We start from the raw sequence: 14,169 nt of genomic DNA, 5'->3' as shown, positions 1-14,169 counted from the left end.
CGTGAGGGTGAAATATTGACTAGAAAAAAAAAATTGTAGCCGTTTTAGCTTAGATGGTAGAGCGCGTGGTTTTTAATCATGTGGTCGTGGGTTTGATTCCCACCAGCTTATTGTGATAAACCATTGTTTTTATTAATGCTCTTAGATGAGTCCCACCCTATTTGCGGTTCGGTGTGGACACAGTGGACTGTGTGAGGGTGAAATGCAAACGAGAAATGAAAATGTTTTGTCATCTTAGCTCAGTCGGTAGAGCGCATGGCTTTTAACCACGTGGTTAATCGACGCTCTTTTTAATCTACCCCATTTGCGGTTGTTCGGTGTGGACACATGGGCTGTGTGAGCATGAACTGTTAAAGAGAAATGAAAATGATAACTAATTATTAAATATTGTATAAATATAAATATTATTGTTGCAATTTGTAATAAAATTTTATTTGAAAATCTCATTAAATCAATAGTATCAAAATTTAATTCAACTTTGATTAATACTAATGAATAACATTGTTAAAACTCACTTAGTTATATAATTATCTAACTTTGAGGCATAATTTAATAAATTAGAAGTTGATAATTAAAATGAATAAACTTGACAAAAAACGAGGGGGTAAAACCAGTTTTTCCCCCAAAAAAATTAGGAAATTTCCATTAAAATTAAAAGTTAATTAGTGATTAATCCAATATCTGTAAACAATTACAGTACAACACTTATCAACAATTACACACACAAACACAAAATTTGTTTATGCATACAGAAAGAATGCAAAGATGTTATCCCAACTCCATTATTAGTTTTTCAAGTGCTTCAGATGGAAGAGGTATATACAAGCAATCTTGACCATCAGAATGCCTTCTCGTCTTCACCAACTCGTGGTCTTTAAATTCAGTCAAATGGGAGTTCAGTGTTACCTGGCTGCTCACTAGAAACCGCTCTCGACTAATCGCGTACAAGTTATTGATCGGCATACCTGAAATTTTGAAATGATATCATCTGTTGGATAAAAGTCCCACCTCGGTTAATTTAGAGAATAATCATGAGTTTATAATCAAAGAATACTATTTCCATTGGTATGAGTCTTTTGGGGAAAGCACAAAGTAAAACCATGAAAGCTTATGCTCAAAGTGGACAATATCATACTATTGTGAAAGTCGTGTTCATCTAACATGGTATCAGAGGAATGGTATGATATAAGTTGTTGGGAATAGAGATTTGAGTCGAGAATATATATCTTAACAAGTTGAGCTATGCTTAGATTGGCTACTCATATAATAAATAAATGAGGAGTTTACCTTCTTCATCGGGATGAGATAGCTGATGTTCTATAAGAACTTTGAAAACACTTTGTGCATTGGGCGTCAAACTCTGTAAAACTATTGTAGCAGTTTTCGCACTTTGAGCCGTGCCACCATGTGCAAGAATCAAAGGGAAGAACATTCCTTCAACCTTGTAAGAGGCAAATGTTGGAACATGATACCATAACCAGTTAAATTGTGTGTGAACCATCTTCTTGTCCCACACTGAAAAAACCAGAATTCATGATTTAGTGAGATATAGATCAATGAAACAGTGCAATTTGTAATGGTTTATACAACATCTTCTTGTCCTCCATTACTCAAGTCCCGATATCAGCACTAAAACTATTCATCTACTTTTATAGAGTGAATTGACTCGGTTCCTAAAATTATAGACCAGAACATAAATGATCATCATGTTGAAGTATTAATAAGTTCAATTAATAAATTTATAAAGAGAGGTTACATATTTCATGATCCGGGTATCTTTTCATAGGAATGATTTGGATCAAATCATTTGTAATTATTATGAAATAAATCGTATTAATAGTGTTATCGAGATAAGATACTCAACCTTATATCCATAATCCATATATAATATACGACTTTTTTAGGTTCTTTCTCATTCCCATGTAACAAAATTCTACTTCCACAGCTAGCAATACGAAGAATTAAAGGCATTGGTGTGATGTTTGAAACCCATAATTCATATTAAATATTGATGAAAAGAAGAAGCATTATACTTACAAAGTGGTGCATTCACGTGGTCAATGGAGGCAATAATTCGAACATGGGAACAAGCAGCAACTCGGGCAAGATAGTCCTGTGTTTCGGAATCTCTTAACCCAACTCCATCAATGTTGTGTATCACAACGCAAACAAAACAATCCTTGTCTTCCTCATTTGATCCATTCAAAAATGAAAACAGATCGTCCATGGATCGCGAGGTAAATGGCTGATGAACTTTAGATGTGCTACCTGATGCATTTCTAACTCGGGATTTCAACTGATCCGACAGTACTTCAGCTATGGCTACTATAACCTACACAAAAAGAATTGCAAGACTTTAAGAACACATAAAAACGATTTGATATGTGATCATCCATTGGCTAAACTATACCTGTTTAATATTGACTGATTGAAGATAGCCATTGATAACTATAACAGAATAATCCGTCAATGCTGTCGAAGCAAAATCCTCAATCAAGGCCTTCTTCGAACCAAATCCATACATTAGAAGTCCAAAACCGCATCTGCATCACAAACGCGATTTTACTAGAGGAATAGAACGAACAACCTTAAAGGAAATGAAAAGCCTATCAATAGCAAGTTCATCGGATTTTAGTTCGTAAAAATCCTAAGAAATTCCGCAAATTACAACCAAGGAGCTCCTAACGAACAATAGCACAGTTCAACTACCGTGAAAATGGCATACCTAAGCTCAAACTCCCACTTGGAGTACAAACTTTTGTAGCTAGCTATCAGAGCCGCAATTTCTTTCTCATGCTTAGGCTCGATTTTCGCCGCCGCCGCCCTTAATTCCTGACCATTAAGTTCTTACAAATCGTTTTCCTACAAATCAAAGTAATTTCATTTTGAAGAACTTAAACACCGGTACCTGTTCGTCGACGACGTCAATGTCGGCGAGTTTCCGAGAAGATTTCTTTGTCGAGCCGCCCAATTCCTTCGCCAGAAAATAATTCCTGGAAAATGCCAACTCTTCGTCGTCCAAATCATCGATCTCCATGATAACGATGAACAGTTACCCCACGAATGTGAGGAAAAATGGCTGCAATGGAGCGAACCCTAGAGAAAGCTCTGTTTCTTTTCCCGCCATTTTTAGCCTTCAACAATTGGGCCGCACCCGTTTACCTGGCGGCCCAATTACACGAGCCAGGTTAAACCAATTGTAAATTTGAATAAATACGATTATATTTAAATTATTTTACAATTTAATAATATATATTTTTGAATTTACCTATATACCCTTTTCAATAAATCATTTTTAAATAGTTTTAAATTATAAAAGCAACAATATTCTTATCAGCTCACTTTTTTTATTTATCTTTTGCAGTGACATTTTTTTTACCTGACATTTTTTTTTACCCTTTTTGTGTAAGTGCTTTTATATTGCTGTAATTTTCTTTTTTTGACCTTAAATAAAAAAAAAAATTACAGTGTGGACAAAAAGGGTAGTTTCGGTAATAAGCTGAAGGGAAAGGCTGAGTAGATAATCATTTGTAATGAAGTCTAAAAAAAACGAATTATATAATTTAATTAATCTCTGTTTTTAATTTTTATGCCCAAAAAAGAAACTGTGCAGAATCGGTTAACTATTCACAAAAGCGAAGGTTTGATGCTCGGCGCAGGTTTGGCGGATCGTCGGCGACAGACGGCGGACTGAAATTTGTTGATTCCTTACAAACCTTCCGGCGGGCGTTAGCTTCACTGCCGGACTTACCTTCTAATTGTATTGTTGAAATCGCCTGCGGACGGCGATACAGCGCACAATAGCGCGGAAAATCTTGACCGGATTTCGATAATTGTATTGGTTAGTTGTGTTTTATCAGCAAAACAAGTGTAATTGTCAGACCAAACGATTTTGCTCGTTATTGTTTGGCGGAAAAGAAATTTACGGATTTGGTGTGAAGATCCACCGGATCGATCTGCTTGAAATTTTGCTTCCATTTTGTCTTCTGTTTCTGGTGCGAGGTGTTGATATATAGAGAGAGGAGATATAGTGGTGGGATGAAGGTGAAGAAGAACAGATATGGCGAAGGTAGAGTGGGGTTATCAAGGAAGAGGTAAATTGGCGTTTTCTTACAAGAAAACCACTCTCATCATTTGCTCTATCAACATTATCGTTGCTCTCTATGTTCTTCGATCTCTATATGCTTCTCTCTACCTCTATACGGATAATGATTCTCGAAGTGGTTAGTGTTTGAGCTAGTTTCCTTTTCATTTTTTCTGTTGTTGATTCGTGTTGAAGATTATTGAGCAATGTTTAACATTGTATTTATTCCGTCTATTTTCTTTATTCTGAGCTAGTTGTAAAGTACACTCCGGATCAGATTAGGAAAATGGAACAGTTTATTCGGATTCGTCGGGCCTCTAAGCCAGTAGAGCTCATTAAATTTGTAAGACTCCAACATGATTTGAGGAGCTTTGTTTGTTCAATTTACCGTGAGATAGATCTGTTTTAGGAGAACTTATATTTGTTTGGTGAATATCACTCTTTTGGTGTAAAGGTTAAGGAGCTTAAAGAATTCTCCCAAGAAGAAACGGTGAATGAATTGCCTCAACCATTGAAACAGAAGATAACTGAGGAAATTCTTCTGAAATTGAGAAGCTCAAATACTAGCTCCAACAGTACTCAGCAGAGAGGTCAGCACCGTCTGATAATTTCCTTGCAATATCTATCGCCTAGAATTCTCACTGCTTAGAGGGCAAAGATATTGGATAGCAATTACTTCAAGCATTTGATTGGTTAACCCTTCTCTTAGATTCGATCGATCATAGACTAACACGTTTTCTTGTTTGTTCATTTTTCACAAAAGAAGTTTGATATCAATATTCTGATAAAATTTAAGTTAGCAAGTATTGTTATTTTGGCCTGTGTTATGCCTAAATACCATGGTTATCATTTTTCATGACAAGACTGTATGGCATTAGTGTGACTCGAGTCAAATCCAAAGAGACTATATGTCAGCTGCATCACTTTGGAGAGGGAATTTATTTTTTCTTAGATAACTGTGTCTTGATATCTAAAACTATAAGATTGTTTTCTATAGTTATGTAGCATACTAGTTGGCTAGAGTTCATTTACAATTAAATTTGGTGTAGAGTTGCCATTGATTTGACACTGATTACTTGTTGAATTGAATGTATTAGATTCGCTGTGGTCACAATGATGTTGTTGCTGCTTTACATAACATGTAAACTGCCACATAATATGGTCATAATTTTGGAAGTTAGTTTGTACCTTGGTTTCATAGATGTCAACCTGCTCTACCTTTTTTTTCTTTTTTCTCAACACTAATACTTCACTAGAACACTATAGATTTAAGAAGTATGAATATAGATACAAGACACGGATGCAACACCACACAGACGTGGTATATGTCATCTTGTAAAAATCTAGGAAGTGAGCTTGGCAAGGGCATGTTTATTAAAATTTACATTTTTTAAAATACATACCAATTTTATACCAGAAGAAAATTTGACGTTGATAAGTTAATGCATTTATTTTCTTAAAAAAATGAGTTTGGTGTATTTCACTCTCAAAAGTCTATTATTTTTGTCCTAGATTATTATGTATCTATTTAGTATACTTAACAATTGATGGATATAACAAATGTTGGACCTATTTTGGATTTGTATAACTAGTGTTCTTTTTTATTGTATTCAACCAACTTCATTCAGACAAACCATTAGATTACTAATGGCATGATCTTGCTCGATTCCATTTCAATTCTTTACTACCTCCTCGAAGAAATTTTTATTTTCTCGACTCTATTGCTTTTGCATCTTTTTGTGAATAAAAATAGTATGCACATGCCATGTTCGTGCAGGTTTCTTTTGGTCAAATATTTTTTAGTGTGCATCATTTGTAGATAAGTTAAAATCTTTGTATTCCTTGAAAAGAAACAAAAGTATATGCATCCACAGGAAGACTGAAGTGAAAAGTTTACTTGTTAAAATAACCTCTCAATCATAGTTATAGAATAACTTCAAAACAATTTTGGAAAAAACTGAAGTGAGAAAAAGGAACTGGAGAAACGAGGTCTCGATACTCATGAGGAGAAACCTCCCTTCTATTGAAAATGCGACTGTTCCTTTTCAACCCAATTTCCTTAGAAATAGCTTCTAGGATCAGTTATCCATAAGATCATGCTCCTCTCTAAAACGGTGAACATATAATAATTGATTAATGAAAACCTTTAAATTTCCAAGCTGTGGAAACTGATTGCTGAACAGTTTGAAGAAGCCTCCTACAAAAACTGCAAACTAAGGAGTATTCTGAAAAGAAGCAAATCTTTTAGCGAACCACATTCTTTTCTGACCTTTTAACCTAATGCTGCAATTGGTTAATGATTCAAAGAGGAAAACTGGGTTTGCATTCACTAACATATTTGCATGTTTCCTTTCAAAAAAAAAAATGAAAGGTTTTCTTTGGACCCCTTTTTGGCGATGGGGATGTGTGTGTGTTGGAGGGGTTGGTTGGGGAGACCTTTCTAAAGGGTCTCTCAAGTTAGATATTTCTCGAGTTACTGGATTAAATATAATTTGAAGCTCGTACCAAGTGTATCGACCTATATAGCATATAGAATTATAAAGTAACAATTCCTATATTATAACAATAACGACAATAATATAGTTTATCCCAATGGGATTAGATTCTTATTTATTAATAACCATTGTGGTACACCACATTAATCATTAGTTGCCAAAACAATATATTTCTGCGCTTCCCCCTGGCTGTCTTCATAGACATCAAAAATGTGTTGGATATTCTCCAATCTGCTTACACGTATTCATTATTGCAACTAAAGTTTAAAGGTGAGTAAAGTGTGCAATTTATGCTTCATGAATAATCTGCTATCTTGCCAAAATTTCTGTAGATCTTTCTAAGTTCAAGAGATTTAATATCCTGCAAGAATATTTCTTGTTATAATCTTCCGCTCAAATGACCAGAAGCAGTAGAAAGCTGGAGAAAGGAAAAGTTGGAAGAAGCAAGGAAGTTAATCACAGAACAAACTATTGAAAATTCAACTCTTTCTTCTGAAGAAGCTGGTATGGAAGTTCTGTAACAGTGTAGCTTTTTCTTTTTTGTTATATTGTGCTAGAAAGTCATACCTGAGATGCAGACCTGTGAAAGACACCCGATAACCTCGTTGGACCGATGCCAATAAACTTTTTTCCTATTCTGGTAGGGATTCTAGTAAAAGCCTTGGAGACTGATTGGGCAGTACTGGCTGAAGAAATTGGTGTGTGGATACCAGCGGAGATCTTCAACAGGGAGCATGATGATAAGCCTGAAGACGCAGATGAATTCGGTAAATTTTTGTGACTCCCTAGAGCGACATTTTGTGCACCGTATTTATTGATTTTGTCTAGCTAAAATCTCAGTTTATATTTCACTAAAATGTTCATTCCCCCGCTTTATGCAGATGGTGAAGTTTTACCTGGCAGGCCACTTCCACCTGAATGTAACGCCGAGCTCCATACAGATTACGGTGGTGCTGCTGTAAGATGGGGCCTAACACATCATAAACAAAGTGCAGCGGATTGCTGTCAGGCTTGCTTGGATCATGTGAAACGAGCGCAACCAGGTGGACGAAAATGCAATATCTGGGTTTACTGTCCATCCGAGACTGGATGCCACTCTCCTGATATCTATGAGCATAAATATATGGAGTGCTGGCTGAAATATGTAAGCTCCAAACTGTTTTTGTGATGGTAAATCTCTTTTGTAGGCTCACTTGAATCTAACTTTTCAAATCTTCAAATTCAAATGCAGGCAGAAACTCCAAAACTGAATTTCAAGACCAACTATCCCCAATCTTACAGAAACTCACACCCGACCGCCCCGCTGGTCGTCCCTTGGGTCTCTGGTGTTATTAGTGTTTAATTGTACGACAAATCAGGCAAGAAACTTCCACTACAATGATTGTGACTTCCCTTGTCTTTCTTACATTTGAGCATCATTGTCCATAGAGTTGTATGAATGTTCTGTTTGATTCATATCTGGCTTACTTTCATGTAACACGGGTTTTGGCGAACTTGGTGCCACCACTTCATATCGACGAGTCGAGGGCCGAGAGGTGATGGAGGTAACATGAAAAAGAAAGGCTACTTTTTTGCTAATAACATTGGAATTGATTTATTATGCTCAGGATGCCAATTTCTTAGCTCTGAGCTTACTCTCCAATGTATTTAGGGTATATGATGAGGCTCCAAATGTTTGGAAAAGCACCACCACTAATCAACATTGATGTTTCAGATAATGGCATAAGCATTTGTTTAGGTTTAATATCTGTATAGCGACCAAAAATTTTGGGTTGTGATATTTTTTAAACCCGACCAAAAGGTGGAGAGTTGTAAAGAGTCGATAAAAGTACGCTACTTTCGTAAAACGTATATTTATTTAGTTTCAAACTTCTAATAAATATTTGCCATTCAAAGTTGATATATATTTTAAGAAATTACTTTTTTAGAGTCGTAGAAGAATAAATAATTATAAAATGAAATAAAAATAGAAGATATTGTAAGCAATTTTTTTAATTAACAATTAAATTGAATTGAATTTGTTCGATGAAAGTCCCGCATCAGTTAATTTAGGGAATAATAATGGGTTTATAATCAAATGATACTACCTGCATTGGTGTGAGGCCTTTTGGAGAAACTCAAAGGAAAGTCATGAGAGTTTATGCTCAAAGTAGACAATATCATACATTGTGAGAGTCGTGTTCATCTAATATAGTATCAGAGGTCATGTCGTAAATCCTCAAATGTCAAAGTAGAATCCTCAAATGTCGAAGTTGTAGTCAAACAATGACTAAGACTACAAAAAAAAAAGAAATCGAGTCTCGATTAAAAGGAGGTGTCAGATTGACGTTACAGATCGATTATTTTAGGAAAGCTCATTCCATGTCAAAAAAATTTCCGGTGAAATTCCTAAATTTTGATATTTGGAATAATAATAATAATAATGAAGGGATAACCAAGCCCATCTTCAGCGGCCCACCTTCCGAATAAAAAAAAATTAAAAATAAATAAATAAAACAACCCCTCTGCCTTATGCCTTCCATCGTCACGCCTGCTCCCCGTTCCGTCGCGCTTAGCGCCGTTGCCGCATTCCCTCTCCACCGATCTTCTTCTATCTTTCGTCAGTCTCAGGTATTCTCTCTCTCCCCCCATATTTGTCTTTCAAGTTTCATTTCTTACAACGGATGAACGTCTGCAAGCTCAAACGAATCGGAAGATCGGTTCGATTCAAAATCGATTTTGCCTAATCATTAACATTCTTATAATCAAGATTATTGGTTTCGTTATTTGTTTAGCCAAAAACTATAGAAACCTAAGCTTCATGATTCTGCTAAATGATAGTTTATGCGAAGAGAGAAGATCGAGTGGAATGTCCAGTAAGTGTATACGAGTATAAATTTTAACAATTCTGGGTTTAGTGGTTTGCTTTTATGAACTGTTTAATAGAGCTACGCTACCATCCTTTAGTTTGTAAATATTGAAGTTATTATGTATTAACTTCCTAACAGTACCTTAATGGTATTTATGTGGATTTGATAACCATTTTGATTTCTTAACTTTTATCCATCATAGATTTATCTTTCTTCCTAAAACATTTGAGTTATGAGCTAAATTTAAAACTAAATAGTGATAGGATAAAATGAGTGTAACAGCCCAAGTCCACCATCTGCTGATATTATTCTCTTTGAACTTTCCCTTTCAAGCTTCCCCTCAAGGTTTTTAGAACGTGTCTACTAGAGAGAAGTTTCCACACTCTTATAAAAAATGTTTCATTCTCTTCCCGAACCGATGTAGGATATCACAATCCACCCCCCATTCGGGACCCAACGTCCTCATTGGCACTCATTTTCTTCTCCAATCGATGTGGGACCTCCCAATTCACCCCCTTCGAGGCCCAACGTCCTTGCTGGCACACTACCTCGTGTCCATCCCCTGAACTTGGTGTCTGGCTCTGATACCATTTGTAACAGCCCAAGCTCACCACTAGCAGATATTGTCTTCTTTGAGCTTTCTCTTCTGGGCTTCCCCTCGAGATTCCTAGAATGCATCTGATAGGGAAAGGTTTTCACGCTCTTATAAAAAATGTTTCGTTCTCTTCCCCAACCAATGTGAGATATCTCAGCGAGTTAGTTTGATTTTAGGAATTTGATATTATGTATTCCATCAAGTTTGTTGTCATTATGCTTATAATTTCCATTGCACATATCTCAAGGTGTTTAGAAATTGAAGCCATTGCAAATGAGTTCAAGCAGTGGCTCCATTGGTGAAACTTATTATGATGTACTGTCTTTGAGAGAAGATGCTAGCCATGACGAAATTCGAGCTAGCTACCGGTCTGCCCTCCTTAACTTCCACCCTGATAAGTTACAAGCTATGTGCCAGAAATCTCATCCAAACGATGTTGTGGGAGAACGATACTTCAAGGTGCAGAAGGCTTGGGAAGTCCTCGGCAGCTCGATGTCTCGTGCAGCTTATGACAGAGAGCTCCAAGCTGCCAAAGGGGAGGCAATGGGTGCAGAGAGCATAGGCTTAGAGGATATGGCTGTGGAAGATAAAGGTGAAGTTGTAGAACTCCTTTATCAGTGTCGCTGTGGTGATTACTTCTTTATTGATTCTGGGGAGTTGGAGGAAATGGGATATCCAATGTTGAGGATTGGGAGTAAGGTTTCCTTAAGAACTTTGGATGCGTTGCCTGCATCTATTGTTTTGCCGTGTGGTTCGTGTTCTTTGAAAGTTCGTTTGTTAATCGATTCGGATTCGTGTGTTTCAATTGATTGTTGAGTTTGAATGATTGAAATCATATTGCTTTGTTTTAAGCTCCATGGGATTTCTTTCTTGAAAGATTGTGATGTTTGAGAGAGTTTATGAATATCTTGTGCTGTTGGTGGAGTTTGCATGGGTTTTCTTAAGTGCAACTTTGTTTAGTGAAGCCGAACGTCACGAGTTGGCCTCGTTCTGGATATAGCCCTATTTAGATTAGTTCAATTTTTGTAACGCTCGCCCATTGGTATACATTCATATTTGATTTGAAACTCATACACATCAAAATCAAAATAGCAATGAGTCATGCTATCTTATGTCTAATTGTGAGCTTACATCTTTCACTTATATGATTTAACTCAAAAGTTGCCGGTCCAAATTAACAACAAAACTTCAATTATTTCAGTTTCAATTGTGATGATACTATCACTTTTGTTCTTGTTTGCACCTTAGATTGATAATCTTTCACTCGTCTGGGTATTCTACATGATACATCATCCTCTTCGGTACACTTTTCTCTCTTGCTCTTGACATGACCTAAGGAGCGACAACAGTATGCTTTCATTACTGTAGATACGAAAATCACAACCTTCTAGTATGATTGTAACACCCTCCCCACTTATACTAGTCATCATTCTCATTTGAATGGTATAAGAAACATCCCATACGAAATTCTTGCATAATTATCCTCTTATGATGATCATTGCCATTCTCATTTGAATGGTATAAGAAACATCTCATTCCAAAAATTCTTGCATAATTATCCTCTTATGATGATCATTGCCAACCGAAGACCTTTCATAGCTTTTTGGGCAGAGGTTTTTTCCACCTTTAGCACTTTTGTCATTACTGTGACACCTCACCTTTTATTATAGTCTTTGTTTTTTTCTCTAAAAAAAAATTAATTACAAATTTGATCCGAATAAAATTAAAATTTAGTCTCGATGGTTTAAATTTTCATATCGAAAATTCTAAATGAACTATTTATGAGAGTTGTATCAAGCGAGATTTTATCAAACCATAAACACAAAATTCTAATTTTTATAATCATAGAGATTTCGTTCTACCAAAACTTAATAAAAACGACAATACGACAATACAAGCAAATAACTCAACAAACTAGAATGGACAAGTCATCATTTTTCTAAAAATTCTAACACAATTAACCGAAGCTAAGGTTATTCCTTTGTAAGGACTAAAAGTGAAAAGAAAAGTAATTTTTGAAGTCAAGAATTACCTAATAATATTATTCTCAACTTACTTTAAGATAAGGTGTCTCCATCTCCATCTCCATCACATCTTGTAGGAATAAATCTTCACCAATATCATCTTGGACTTTAAGCATAGCCGTATATGAAGATGCTTTGCCTCACGTAACAAGCATGATGGAGAACAACTCAAAATTCGCCATCAATAAACATATAGCTCCAACGGAGCATCCAATATGCACTTCCTAGTCACGAGTCTTGGGAGAGCCTGGTTATAATTACTTACAGTTCAAACGAACAGCCTAACGAGACGAGTCTCATTTAATGCGCACCACACACCACCACCATGTCCTATCCAGTCACTTTTCTAGAATTTAGTATCTTACGAGTTTCCTTACAACAAATATAGCATTTTTGAGTTTCCTTACGACAAATATAGCATTTTTGAGTTTCCTTACGACAAATATAGCAAAGTACGATGGATTGTCGCGTAACAACAACTGAGATGCATGCAAACTATTTCAGACCCTTGCGAATATCCAAAAAAAATAATTGATATGGTGTAGTTATAGATTTGATGTTCTAGATTTTCCAAAGGTCAGTTTTGATATCAATTTCCAAGTTCTCTTTGAATCGATACTTTGGTTCGACATCAAGTTTGATTAAAAGAAAAAGAAAATCAAGACACTTTATCTACTTATACCCAGTGGTACTAAATAAGAAAAGTATACGTAAACAGCATACCAGATTGAGACCCGACTTTTAAAGATCGGTTGATTTGGTTTCGTACTCTTCTCTCCCATGACCTCGAACAGTGGAACTGGCCGATCTCCACAAAGTTGTCAAAAGTAGGAGATATTGGTTGGTTAAATGTCTGAAATCACCGAAATCTTGAGCATTAAGTGAGAGTCCAAATGCCTTGAAAAGTAGGTGTTAGATTAGCATATAGCATGGCCAATTAATATTCAAAGTAATGTAAAGAGAATGCAATGTGAGCTTTCAGCTGGAATCTCTAGTGCAGTTCAACATCATTAGTTGGAGTGTCATGTGTTCTTTCTAACTTTATCTTTACACCTACGGATTAGAAAGCGTTGTTTACAATAAGCTGAGAAGGCACTGTAAGAAATGGAGCCAATTTTGATCCCTAAAGTCGAGCGGCAGTGAGGTGCAATTACTTCTCTATATATGTCACTGGCTCGTAAAGGAACTAACAAATCCAGCCTCTCAAATATGGGGGTCTTTTATCAAGAAGACCCACCAAATCCTTCTAAGAAATCCTTTCTAGCAGCTGCTTTGAAGGATGCATTTTGCTACTGCCATACTTTTAGCAGACAGCTAACAAATTCAAACGCAGAGGACATATATCCTACGAGTGACTTCGACGATGAAGAGGAAGTACTCATCAGCTAATTCTTTTGTATTCTCTTTCATCTTATATGTAATATGTTTCTCTTAAGTTTTTTATCTTCTTCTCAGGAAATTGTATCAGAAATCAGAAGTCGAGCAATGGAAAAGTTGAGACGAAAGACTAACCTGTCGGACAGCTTTTCCTGGGTTTTCTCACCTGCAACCAAAGAATTGTATATAACATCAATGGAGATTGAGAAAATGGGTGAGTCTAGAAATGAAGATAACACAGGAGATGAATTCTACTCAGTTCAGAGTTTTCTCACATGTTGTTCGAGTGCTGCAACCAAGGAAGCATTCTTTTCTGTGGAGGCCAACTTTTCCCAAGGTTCGAGCTTAAATGGTCTTGATTTTGTAGACGAAGATCTCAAGAGGCATACTGCCTTGCAGGAACTTTGTCATTGTGAAGGATGGCCGTTCGGTCTTTGCAGGAAGGCACTGTTCCTTCCTCCTCTGCCCAAATCGCCGTCTGAATCTTGGTCATGGAGTAAATGGAATAAAGGCACCAAAGTTGTAAAGACATATTGATGTCCAAGTCCTGTGCTAAGTTTCGATGGCAATGTTGGGAGTGAAGAGTCCAACAGACCTCCTCCAAGCTAGTGGTCTGATTATATCCAATTTTCACCTCTTCTTTACTTCATAAACATATGCTTTAACACTTAAGTTATTAATAACAATTACGCAGTTACTGTAGCAATAATCGGAGTTAAGGTCGGCTCCACCACAGATCACACAG

General features: G+C 36.3%; 4 protein-coding genes and 1 long non-coding RNA gene across 10 annotated transcripts; 3 read left to right on the top strand and 2 right to left on the bottom strand.

The window, feature by feature from the left end:
* Positions 1 to 631: 631 nt before the first annotated feature.
* Positions 632 to 3,098, bottom strand: LOC111495969 (origin of replication complex subunit 2). Its single transcript, XM_023146172.1, has 6 exons — positions 2,909 to 3,098; positions 2,726 to 2,832; positions 2,411 to 2,543; positions 2,038 to 2,332; positions 1,288 to 1,515; positions 632 to 965 (listed from the first exon to the last, which is right to left on the bottom strand). The coding sequence occupies exons 1-6, from the start codon at positions 3,035 to 3,037 to the stop codon at positions 769 to 771; spliced, it is 1,089 nt and encodes a 362-aa protein (XP_023001940.1). The 5' UTR covers positions 3,038 to 3,098; the 3' UTR covers positions 632 to 768.
* A 474-nt stretch (positions 3,099 to 3,572) lies between these two features.
* On the top strand, positions 3,573 to 8,323 carry LOC111495970. 4 transcript variants are annotated; one of them, XR_002720403.1, is made up of 9 exons: positions 3,573 to 3,841; positions 4,017 to 4,223; positions 4,339 to 4,427; positions 4,539 to 4,674; positions 6,985 to 7,083; positions 7,224 to 7,346; positions 7,461 to 7,723; positions 7,811 to 8,123; positions 8,231 to 8,323. XR_002720403.1 is itself a non-coding variant. In XM_023146173.1 (7 exons), exons 1-7 carry the CDS (start codon positions 4,061 to 4,063, stop codon positions 7,919 to 7,921), a joined length of 984 nt encoding a protein of 327 aa, XP_023001941.1. In that variant the 5' UTR covers positions 3,574 to 4,060; the 3' UTR covers positions 7,922 to 8,160. The 4 variants fall into 4 exon arrangements, 1 of the variants encoding a protein (XP_023001941.1); XR_002720402.1 differs by having other exon boundaries at positions 4,003 to 4,223; XR_002720401.1 differs by having other exon boundaries at positions 3,574 to 4,223.
* Positions 8,324 to 9,074: 751 nt separating this feature from the next.
* LOC111495973 (DPH4 homolog) lies at positions 9,075 to 10,943 on the top strand. 2 transcript variants are annotated; one of them, XM_023146177.1, is made up of 2 exons: positions 9,075 to 9,189; positions 10,279 to 10,943. In XM_023146177.1, exons 1-2 carry the CDS (start codon positions 9,091 to 9,093, stop codon positions 10,837 to 10,839), a joined length of 660 nt encoding a protein of 219 aa, XP_023001945.1. In that variant the 5' UTR covers positions 9,075 to 9,090; the 3' UTR covers positions 10,840 to 10,943. The 2 variants fall into 2 exon arrangements, with proteins under 2 accessions (XP_023001945.1, XP_023001946.1); XM_023146178.1 differs by having other exon boundaries at positions 9,091 to 9,189; positions 10,271 to 10,943.
* Positions 10,944 to 11,915: 972 nt separating this feature from the next.
* On the bottom strand, positions 11,916 to 13,809 carry LOC111495974. Of its 2 annotated transcripts, none has more exons than XR_002720404.1 (4): positions 13,700 to 13,809; positions 13,560 to 13,590; positions 12,771 to 12,900; positions 11,916 to 12,526 (listed from the first exon to the last, which is right to left on the bottom strand). It is a non-coding gene; the product is annotated as an uncharacterized LOC111495974 (long non-coding RNA). The 2 variants fall into 2 exon arrangements; XR_002720405.1 differs by having other exon boundaries at positions 12,771 to 12,944; positions 13,700 to 13,779.
* Positions 13,165 to 14,077, top strand: LOC111495972. Its single transcript, XM_023146176.1, has 2 exons — positions 13,165 to 13,421; positions 13,503 to 14,077. Exons 1-2 carry the CDS (start codon positions 13,212 to 13,214, stop codon positions 13,959 to 13,961), a joined length of 669 nt encoding a protein of 222 aa, XP_023001944.1. The 5' UTR covers positions 13,165 to 13,211; the 3' UTR covers positions 13,962 to 14,077.
* The last annotated feature ends 92 nt before the right edge of the window (positions 14,078 to 14,169 follow it).

The sequence above is a fragment of the Cucurbita maxima genome, unplaced genomic scaffold (genome assembly GCF_002738345.1).
Source record: "Cucurbita maxima cultivar Rimu unplaced genomic scaffold, Cmax_1.0 Cma_Scf00022, whole genome shotgun sequence".
NCBI lineage: Eukaryota > Viridiplantae > Streptophyta > Magnoliopsida > Cucurbitales > Cucurbitaceae > Cucurbita > Cucurbita maxima.
The sequence above is the reverse complement of the archived record's forward strand: the minus strand, read 5'-3'. Positions and strand labels throughout refer to the sequence as shown.

Bases quoted from the DNA above. Each gene is read 5' to 3' on its own strand.
- LOC111495973 (XM_023146177.1), top strand. From the start codon at position 9,091: ATGCCTTCCATCGTCACGCCTGCTCCCCGTTCCGTCGCGCTTAGCGCC. The intron at 9,190-10,278 runs GTATTCTCTCTC...CAAGGTGTTTAG, and splicing joins CTATCTTTCGTCAGTCTCAG to AAATTGAAGCCATTGCAAAT.
- LOC111495969 (XM_023146172.1), bottom strand. From the start codon at position 3,037: ATGGAGATCGATGATTTGGACGACGAAGAGTTGGCATTTTCCAGGAAT. The intron at 2,544-2,725 runs GTATGCCATTTT...TTTGTGATGCAG, and splicing joins AAGTGGGAGTTTGAGCTTAG to ATGCGGTTTTGGACTTCTAA. The intron at 1,516-2,037 runs GTAAGTATAATG...TGGTTTTTTCAG, and splicing joins CCACGTGAATGCACCACTTT to TGTGGGACAAGAAGATGGTT.
- LOC111495970 (XM_023146173.1), top strand. From the start codon at position 4,061: ATGGCGAAGGTAGAGTGGGGTTATCAAGGAAGAGGTAAATTGGCGTTT. The intron at 4,224-4,338 runs GTTAGTGTTTGA...ATTCTGAGCTAG, and splicing joins GGATAATGATTCTCGAAGTG to TTGTAAAGTACACTCCGGAT. The intron at 7,347-7,460 runs GTAAATTTTTGT...CGCTTTATGCAG, and splicing joins TGAAGACGCAGATGAATTCG to ATGGTGAAGTTTTACCTGGC.
- LOC111495972 (XM_023146176.1), top strand. From the start codon at position 13,212: ATGTCACTGGCTCGTAAAGGAACTAACAAATCCAGCCTCTCAAATATG. The intron at 13,422-13,502 runs GTACTCATCAGC...TCTTCTTCTCAG, and splicing joins ACTTCGACGATGAAGAGGAA to GAAATTGTATCAGAAATCAG.